This window comes from Leptopilina boulardi, unplaced genomic scaffold, assembly GCF_019393585.1.
Source record: "Leptopilina boulardi isolate dan_hultmark-lab unplaced genomic scaffold, ZJU_Lbou_2.1 LbouV2_40, whole genome shotgun sequence".
NCBI lineage: Eukaryota > Metazoa > Arthropoda > Insecta > Hymenoptera > Figitidae > Leptopilina > Leptopilina boulardi.
The window spans coordinates 1,294,492-1,304,931 of record NW_026137974.1 but is presented as its reverse complement, the minus strand read 5'-3'; the positions used below and the strand labels follow the sequence as shown (position 1 = coordinate 1,304,931).

Sequence of the window (10,440 nt, the reverse complement as noted above, 5' to 3'; positions counted from 1 at the left end):
ATATTATGTAAATATATATTTATTTATAATAATTGTTTTTTCCATTACTATTATTTTTGTATAGAACTTTTTTTGAAAATGATTTGAATTTTCCCGCTATCTATACTTTTTGGCGCAACAGTTGGCAGCCATGCGTATATGCGCAATATCAATTGCGCACTAGTTCTTTCATAACAGACACACACACACACACACACACACACACACACACACAGCAGTAGTGTATATACACGGTCGTATATACAGGTCCGGAATCTCATAATGGTTCGCAGGGTCGTGCGTTGAAGCCCCTCCGATAGGTGGCTACGTGTCGAAGAGTCTATGGTTGGAGTGTAAACAAACGAACATAACCTATAAAAATATAATTTTTCGTGCGGTGTATTTTTTGTTTTTAATTTTAAAATGCCTTCCGTTTGTGTAGTTCCAAAATGTGACAGTAAAACAGAAAGAAAAAGTGTTTCGTGTTTTCATGTGCCGCAAGATGACAAAATAAGACAAAAATGGCAGCAAGCAATACCTGGGGTTTTACGTTTAAGATCTGCAATGTCTGTGTGTGAATTGCATTTCAAAGAAGAAGAAATTATTAGAAAAGTACAAACATATAATCAAGAAGACAACATTATTTATGAAAAAAATTTAATAAAGCCGCGTTTACGTTTGGGAGCAGTGCCCTCGATTTTTAACAATAATAATAAGACTCAAAATGACGTAGACAAAAACGGTACGTTTTTATATTTTTTAAAAAGAATAATGTGAAATAATGTTTATGGTATTCATTTTTTTATTTAATTAATTATATGTTGAATAGAAAGTAAAATATACAAGCGTTATTCAAATTATACTTCGTTCAGTACAACTATTATTATGTATGACTTGTTATAATTTTTTAAAATGTTTCATAAAGTTTGATCTACTTTTGAAGAGCAAATATTTTATAAAGATTTAATATTTTTGATTTTTAAATATTAACGTTTTTGGCAGAATACATTATATTTATTGCAATTTAAAATTTATAAATTAAGTTTTCAAAATCAGAAGTTTGATGTGCACAGAATATTATTTAAAATTAAATTTTAATTTTAGTAGTTATTTTTTTAAATACCACAATTTTTAAAGAAATAAAGTAAATATAAATAAATATATGCTTTAAGTATTAGTATTGTGTACAATATTTTCTATTTTCCATTTTTTTTAGGAAATGCACCACTTACATCGAATAATACGTCGACAAATTCAAATTTAATTCATGTTGAAGATTATTTCTACGATAATAAAGAAAATGTATCAGATAATGTCGGTTATACAGTTGATCCGGATTATGCGGTTCATACGGTTCAATTCAGTTCTGCTGTAACTTTTGATTTGTGTTCACAAAGTACGTAATTAAGAATTATTTATTGAAAGATTAATTATTATTTTTTATGTTTTGAATTTGCTTATTGTATTTTAGAAATATAATTTCGTAATTGTTTTTTGTAGGTAGTGAATTTTCTGAAGATGAACCATGTAGCATAGATATACCTAAGCCGTGGAGTGTACTTAAATCTCAGACAGGAAAAGAAGAAAGTTTGTTATTTGTATGCTTTGTTAACAAAGAAAATGTTAAAACACATACATTTGAGAAGGTTGTTGTGATGAGTAAAAATAGAGAATTGCAATACGAAGTACATTCAAATACTGTGAATGCCGAAATGTTTGAATTACCGAAAAAAGTAGATAATGTTAAAAATTTGCCACAAATTCTACAAGGGTTCAAAAAATTTTGTGCTTGTGAAGGAATAAATATAAACGATGTTGATTGTACATCAAACTTGTTAAATTGTAATAATTACAATCTTTCGGGATGTCGGTCAAAAAATTGTTCTTTATTATCGCTAAACTACAGTAAATGTCGTGATTGTAAAAAATTGTCAAAACTTTTGTCGCAGCAAAAACGAAGATTAAAAAAACTAAGCAATAATGAGGAGATTAAAAAATTAAAACCTTCGAGTCAAATAAAACTAAAAGCACTTCAGAGGAAAAATCAAAGGAGAAGAAAAGAATTAATTCGTTTAAAATACAGATTACATGTTTTAGAGAAATCTCTCGAGAAAAATCAATGTAATATTGCTAACATTAATGAAAATGATTTTGATAAAAATTCCTCATCTTTAAATATGTCTCAAAATCAGAAGATGATAGTGAAAGAAATTATTCGTGCTGCTAAATACACAAATCCAAAGGGTCGACGTTATTCAGACGATTTTATAATGCTGTGTTTACTTATGAATATAAGATCTCCTTCATTTTATGAATTTTTAAGAAAAAATGATATTCTTCCATTACCGTGTTCCAAAACTGTACGAGATTATTTATCAATGATTAGAACTAAATGTGGCTTTGACGACGGCTTCTTTAAACTTCTCGAGAAATCATTTAAAGGAAAGGATCCAATGAAGCGCCATGGTATATTAATTCTAGATGAAATACATTTAAGGAAATCGATTTCTGTTTCGTCGAAAGATTTAACATACTCTGGATTAACTGATTTTGGTGAAAATAATAAAAAGGGTGAAAATCTTGACGCCGTAGCAACTCATGGTCTCGTTCTCATGTTCCAATCTCTAACTGAAAAATATTCTCAGCCCATTGCTGTTTTTGCCTCAAAAAACTCTGTTCATGGAAATGAATTGGCGAAACTCGTCGTGCAATCAATCTACTATTTAGAAAATTGTGGGGCGAAAATTCATGGGATTCTCGGAGATGGTGCTTCAACTAATGATAAAATGTGGAAACTATTGAATATTAAATCTTCACGAGAAGATACAAAATGTTGGTTTACACATCCTTGTGATGAAAATAGAAAAGTATTTATGTTTTCGGATGCACCGCATTTAATTAAATGTATTAGAAATAGACTGTACAGTAATAATCTTCGTGTGAGTTTTTTTTTTTACAATTTTAGTGTATTTTTTTTAAATTTTGTTGTTTATTATAACGCATATTTAAATTCAATTTTTTACCTTCTTTTTTAGATTCATCCTGATGAAAATGAAATAAAGTGGGATTATTTTCTACATCTATTTCATGTCGATAGTAATCACGAGGCCAGAGTTCGTGCGTGCCCTAAATTAACTAAAAGACATATTAAATTAGATCCTCAAGGACTAATGCGTGTTCGATATGCAACTCAAGTACATATTTATGAAAATATTCTATTACCAATAATAATAATAATTCCCTAGTTTATTTGAAATATTCAAGTTATTTACTTCTTTTCAGATTTTTAGCGATTCAGTAGCAAAAGGTTTGATATTTTATCAAATGCACCAATATCCTCAGTTTGAAGGTTGTGAAGATACAGCTAATTTTTGCATGAAAATGAATGAAATGTTTGATGCACTCAATCGGCATCAACCAAATCAAGGTCTTACACCTAATTCTAAAGATTTTAAGGTATTGTACTTCATTTTCTATTTTCATGAAAAAATTACTTTTTCATTCGTTTTCTATTATTTTTGTTTATTAAGAATTATTTTCAAAGTCATTTCCATAATATTTTATAAAGGTGTTGCAAAATATTCTTCTGTGGCTAAACAATTGGGAGATAAATCTTGAAAATGGTCTAATAGATGAAAGTAATTACCTAACGTTAGAAACAGCAGGAAGATTACGAGTAACAATTATGTCAACACTGACTATGTGTCACTATTTAATTGACAAATTTAATTTTTTTATCTTCTAACCGGAAAAGTTAATCAAGACAATCTAGAGGTACTTTTAGTTATTTTTTCTGATTCAAATATACTATATATTCATTGCTTTGTGGATAAATGTCTTTTCTTTAGAAATTCTTTGGCACAATTCGATTGGCAGCTGGATCCAATGAGCATCCCACATGTCCAACGTTTTTGCAGTTATACAAGTTGTTGGCTGCATACAGTATATTAAAGCCGCCTAGATATGGAAATTGTTTAGTGACTGAGCAGAAAGTTCAAAATCTTATCACAATTTCAGAAATTAAAGAAATTTTTGAAAAGTCTCATTCCAAATCGACATCACTGTTAAACAGTATTAAAAACAAACTGGACAGTCTAATTGAGGAAGACACCTGGGAAGTTGACGAAGTCATTGAACATGACTATTCAATTAGACCAGTTATAGACTGCATTATTTATTACACCACAGGTTTTAAAGATTCTTTATTAACTAACATTTATTAATGTTTTTGTGTTTTGTGTATATTTGTTTTGCATTTTTCTAACGCTTTTTCTAATATTTTCTAACATATTTCGTACAATCACTTTATGATAATAACTATTACAATATTATTAATTATTTATTAAGATATATCTGTAGTTATGATTATTTATACATATATTTATTTCAGCCTATTGGTCCAAAAAAGGAATTGGTTTACATTTTACAGCAACTTAACTGAGGCACAGATGTTATTTCATCAATATTCTACCGATGTAAACAGTTTTTTTTAATTCAATTTTTTATTGATTATATACAATAAAAATGTGCTTGTCCATATTTCCTTTAAGCAAAAATAAAAAAAAAATATTTGAATTTAAATATATTGCATGAAATTAAAAAGTAGTTCTTGTATTTTTTAATTAGAAGTAGTTTGTGATCGTCCACAGAAAAGCCAATTAAAACTTAATTTTTTAAAATAAAATTTATCATTTTAATTTTAACATTTATATTTCATTTTTAGGATATCTTTGTCGACAAATTTTGAAGAAAAAAGACTACAGTCAATGTGACTCTTGTATTAAAGCTCTCACATTTTGCGATAAAAAGTCTGCAGTCAGCAACCTGGTAGAGTTAAAAGATCAGGGTAGATTAATTCATCCCAATTACCATTTTTTTAATCTCATTTGTTTCACAGAGACAGTTTTTCGCAAATACGCTAACCAGCAACACGTCTTTGATAAGGTTATTGATGAAGTTACAGACAATTATAAATTCACTTTTCCCTGTAAACAACATGCTTCCAGCATTTTAACTTATGCCTTATTTTATTATATACGTTTAAGAATGTGCCAATTTGCGTTTCAGTTCAATCAAACTCTGAAAAAAACATCTTCTATCAAAAGAAAACTTTCCAAATTAGAAAGCAGTTAAAATTCTATACAAATAAGAGTCTAATTTTTTAAGAAAATGTAAATTATGTTTATGTCTCGTTAAAAGCTGTAAAAAATATTTTGCAAATTATAAAACTTTCGTTTTTCAAATCAAAGGTAGTTTTCTTTTCCTTAAAACAAGGCTTCAGCTGCGCTTATCAGTGTTTAATAATACGTTATATTATATACAATCGGTCAATATTTTATGTTTTACAAAAGCCAAAGAAATATTGTCACTTTTATACAAACCGAAGTAATCTTCGTAATTATGTCAATTTAAAAAACAAAACAAAAACACAATCAATATTTTATGGATTATTTCAATACAGGAAGAGTATTAATTTTTTGAAAAAGAAATCATTTTTACAATAATAAGTCAACTATAAAAACAAAAATATTTGTACAATTCTAGCATTTATGCACTTATAAAATCGCTTATTTATTTCTCCACTATCAAAACACTTTTTTTAATAATTTTGTAAATATACAAGTCGAAATTATGAATCAACTCAAAAAATTTTTTAGTGTATATACCAAAAATTGAGGTTATGTTCGTTTGTTTACACTCCAACCATAGACTCTTCGACAAATACGCCCTCGGGCTTCACGCGGCGACCCTGCGAACCATTATGAGATTCCGGACCTGTATATACGACCGTGTGTATATATCATGGAGTAATTTGTACATGTAAAAAGTGGTTATTGCCACTTATTTTTTTAGTTTTCTCCATATATATATATTTTTTTAAAAAATCATTTTCCTCTTTATAACAAAGATTGAGGGCTTCTTCTTTTATAAGCAAAAATTTTCTATTTAAAATTACAAAACGGGAAAAAAATGTATTTTTTCCATATGCTTTGTGTACTTATTTTTGTGACATCAGTCCTAACCTTAGTCACAAATAAGGAAACACAAAAAATATATCGTGATTTAGAAATTGCAAATAATTCAACTATGACGATATTAAATAAATTAATTAAGGATTCTGAAAATAAAGGTTCAATTAAAAAAAATTTGTCAACTGAAGAAATTGGTAAAAATTCATCCGTAAGTAGGATTTCAATTTTGTTTTTGATTAAAACTGTCACTAATATAAACAAATCAACGTGTTTTTGAAAATGTTTTTTTTTCACGATAATTTTTGATTTTTTTTCACATTTCATATTTTATTTATAAGTGTTTTTGTAAAAATATTAAAATTTTTCGTTTTTTTTTATTTAATCGTAACTGGGAAATTTATTTATAAAAACAAGACTAGCGAAAATTTTTATTTAATGAAAATTTTTTAGTATTTTTAAATAAATTAAGTATTTTAATTTTGAGATGTTTTGTTTTTTAAATTTTATTATTATTATTAAAATTTCAAAACAAACATTTTAAGAAACAAAATTTTATTCATAAAAATTTTAATATATATTTTAAAATAATTAGTTACTTCAATTTGTTTCTTTTGTTAATTTTATTAATTAAAATTTTTAAACTAAGAAAATTGAAAAGAAATTATTACAATTTATTAAAAAAATAAATTGATAAATTTTGATATATAAATAAATATATTTTTTTATATATTTTTTTATATAAATAATTTTTGTTAAATAAATATATATTAAAATAATTTTTAATTTTTTTTCGTTTTTTAATTTAATTATTTTATTGGAAAAATTTTGTTTTATTTTTCTATTTTATATAATAAAGATGTGAAAATTTTTAATTTTGTATTTATTTTAAAAAAAAAAATACGATTACAAAAAAAAATGCAAAGAATTGAAACTTTTGTTTGTTTTTTTCATTCATTTGGTCAGCTTGAAATCAAAGAAGTTGCGTAATTAACATTTTAAAAACAATATTTGAAATATTATCGCTGAATGAAGTGGAATTTTCATTGTTGATAATATAACTATGTTTGTCTTTAATTAAAAAACATTTTTTCCCATTAATTCTATTTTTAGTCAAACAATTCACTTGGAAAATAATTTAAAAAATTTATTTTCTCAATTCTTGTTTATTTAGTAATTAAATTAAAATTTAATATTAATTTATTAATTTAGAATATTCCGTTATTTAAAATTTTTTATTACATAAAAATTTTGCAATTGTAAATTATTATTATTATTATGAAATAATAATTATTAAATAATAATAATAATTCATTATTTTTAACGATATAAAAATTTAAAATTCAATTATTTTGCAAATTTATTTATTTTTAATTTCTTTTTAAATACAAAATTCAAATTTCAAAAAATATTTTTTAATTTAATTCAAATTGTTAGTTGATTTTTTGAATTTTTATATATTTAAATTTCTATTAGATAATAAATAATAAAAACAATTTAATTTTTTTAAATTTAAATTCTATTAACGAAGGGAATAAATAAAAAAAAAATTTATTTTTGTTTTCAACACTATTTTTTTTTAGTGTCATTTGTAAATGAAAAAATAATTACTTCCATTGCAGATAAGCAATGCAAATGAATTTATTCTGGAAGGAGGAGGAAAAATTGATTTTTCTTCATCGGCAAAATTTGTAACTCCAATTATTACTGAAAGAAATTCATCTCAATTGACGACAACAATGAAAACAATTCAAGAGACGAATAACAATAATAATGATAAAAATAATTTAAATGATAGTGAAAAAGAAATAAGCGAATTGAAAAAAAGTAATATTAAACCAAGAAAAGGTGTTGCTAATGATAATTTTACCTCTGTGGAGAAGAAAAATTTAAATAAAAAAATTTCAAATTTTTCGAAAAAATCAGAAATATCGACAACAATAAAAATGCCAATAAATAATACGAGTCAACAAAATTTATCAACGTCGACGACGACGACGACGACAACAACAACAACAACAACAATGAAAATTTCATTGAAAAATTCAACTGAAAAAGTGACGGCAAAGAAACATAAATTAAAACCAACAGTGACAATTGGTGGTGTTAATGTTGATAAACCAATACCAGCATCGCCAACAAAATCGCCACCACTTGGAATGCCGAGAAAAATTGATTATGTCGTGCCAATAATGATTACAATATTCACTGTTCCATTGTTGAGTGTCGCCACTTATATTTTATATAGACGAGGCAAAGACTGTTGGGATAAGAGACATTATCGACGAATGGATTTTCTCATTGATGGAATGTATAATGAGTGATAATTATTTTTTTTTAACGTGAATTTAAAGGAAGAAAAGAAGGAATTTTCAAAGGTTGTAGAATTTTTTTTTTCGGTAAATTTTTCTAATTAGTAAAATTTACCAAAACAAAAAATTTTTAAAAAAAATATAAAATTTTCTAAAAATTGTAATAATTTCTAAAAAATATAATAATATATTAACTTTTTTTTAATATTTGTACAATTTATCAAAAAAAAAAAAACAATTCGGACTATTTAAAAACTCCGTTTTGGAATTTTTCCTTTGGAAAATTATTTAAAAAATTAAAATTTTCCAAAATTGTAATTTCTAAAAAATGTAATAATATATTAACTTTTTTTTTAATATTTGTACAATTTATCAAAAAAAAAAAAATTCGAACTATTTAAAAACTCCGTTTTGGAATTTTTCCTTTGGAAAATTATAAAAAAAAATAAAATATTCCAAAATTGTAATTTCTAAAAAATATTCTTTTTTTTAATAAAAAAAAATAAATTTTTACTAAATATTTTTAAAAAAAATATAAATATTGCATTTGTTAGAAATTACAATTTTGAAAAATTTTAGTTACTTTTGATAATTTTTGAGAGGAAAAATTCTAAAAAGAAGTTTAGAAATTACAATTTTGAAAAATTTTAGTTACTTTTGATAATTTTTGAGAGGAAAAATTCTAAAAAGAAGTTTAGAAATTACAATTTTGGGAAATTTTATTTTTTTTATAATTTTCCAAAGGGAAAGTTCCAAAAAGGATTTTTTGAAAGTTACGAAAAATTTTTTTTGACTAAATTTTACAAATATTCAAAAAAAAAAAAATATGTGAATATTGAATTTTTTTGGAAATTACAAATTTTGGAAAATTTTAGTTTCTTTTTTGCTAATTTTGCAAAGAAAAAAAATTCTAAACAGGAATTTTCAAAAATGTTACGGAAATTTTTTTTGTAATTTACATTTATTTAAAAAAAAAAAATGAATATTGAATTTTTGTAGAAAATTTAAAAATTACAATTTTGGATAAACTTCAGTGTTTTTAAAAAATAATTTTCCAAAGGCAATTTTTGGGAAAATTTAAATTTCGATTTATTTATTCGGTCATAAATTTTCCAAAATACGATTCAAAGTCCACTTTTTAATTTTCTTTTTTTTTTTGAAGATTATTACAAAAAAGAAAATAAAAATTTTCGTATTTTGATTATTTTTTGATAATTTGATAATTCGTATTTTGAAAAATTGTCTAATTTGTTTGAATTTTTGAAAAAGTTTTCCAAAATTTTATATAATGTTACAAATGGTTGGGGTGAGAAATTTTTTTGACGAATTCTATATGGCGAATGAATTTTCATTCGATCACGTTAAAGTTAAAAAGATTTTTTATAAATTTCGAGATGAAAATTGAGAGAGAGACACTAATTTTGGAGAAAGTTAAAGTTCGATAAATTTTTTTTTATAAACATTATAATTATTTGAGAAAAATTACTTTTTTCTAAATATTTTTAAATATTTTTAGATTTTTATAAATTTCTTTTTTTTTCTGTAAATTTTCCATTTTAGTCAGAAATTTTTATTTGCTTTTTTTTGCTTCCAAAAATTAAAAAATAATAAAGAATTTAAAAAACTTGTTTGAAAAATAATAAATTTATTACTTTAAAAAAATGAATTTAAAAATAATAATTTAAAAAAATTAATTCAGAAATAATAAATTTGATACTAAAAAAATGAATTAAAAAATAAAAAATTATTTGATTAATAGGTACTTTTTAAAAACGTTTAAAAATTTGGTTCTAGTTTTTCGAATTTTCAAATTGACTCAAAAAATATTGGAAGCAAATTAAAAACTTGTTGAAATCATATAGAATTTATATTTAAAAAAAAAAGAAACTGAAAAATAAAAATTTTTTTTCTTTTTGAAATGAAATTTTTATAGAAATAAAAAAAAATATGACAATAACTTTAGAAAGTTTTTCCAATTCTATTTTTTTAGCATTAATTAATTAATTCTAAATCCAGTAAATTAAGGATAATTTTCAAACTAAGTACAGAAAATTTTTTATAAAAGGAAGAAATTTTTTTCTTCAAATTGTTTGCATTTTTTTTTTTTTTTTTTTTTTTTTTTTTTGTAATCCTTGAGAAAGGTATTTCTTTTTTTTTGTTTTTAGAAATAATTTAAAATC

The 10,440-nt window shown here is 23.7% G+C and overlaps 1 protein-coding gene across 1 annotated transcript; it reads left to right on the top strand.

Moving 5' to 3' along the window:
• Nucleotides 1–5,755: 5,755 nt before the first annotated feature.
• Nucleotides 5,756–8,490, top strand: LOC127289220 (putative uncharacterized protein DDB_G0292292). Its single transcript, XM_051317026.1, has 2 exons — nucleotides 5,756–6,159; nucleotides 7,571–8,490. The coding sequence occupies exons 1-2, from the start codon at nucleotides 5,950–5,952 to the stop codon at nucleotides 8,270–8,272; spliced, it is 912 nt and encodes a 303-aa protein (XP_051172983.1). The 5' UTR covers nucleotides 5,756–5,949; the 3' UTR covers nucleotides 8,273–8,490.
• The last annotated feature ends 1,950 nt before the right edge of the window (nucleotides 8,491–10,440 follow it).

Coding starts and splice junctions, on each gene's coding strand:
- LOC127289220 (XM_051317026.1), top strand. CDS start 5,950: ATGTATTTTTTCCATATGCTTTGTGTACTTATTTTTGTGACATCAGTC. Junction 6,160..7,570: donor AAATTGGTAAAAATTCATCC/GTAAGTAGGATT, acceptor CTTCCATTGCAG/ATAAGCAATGCAAATGAATT.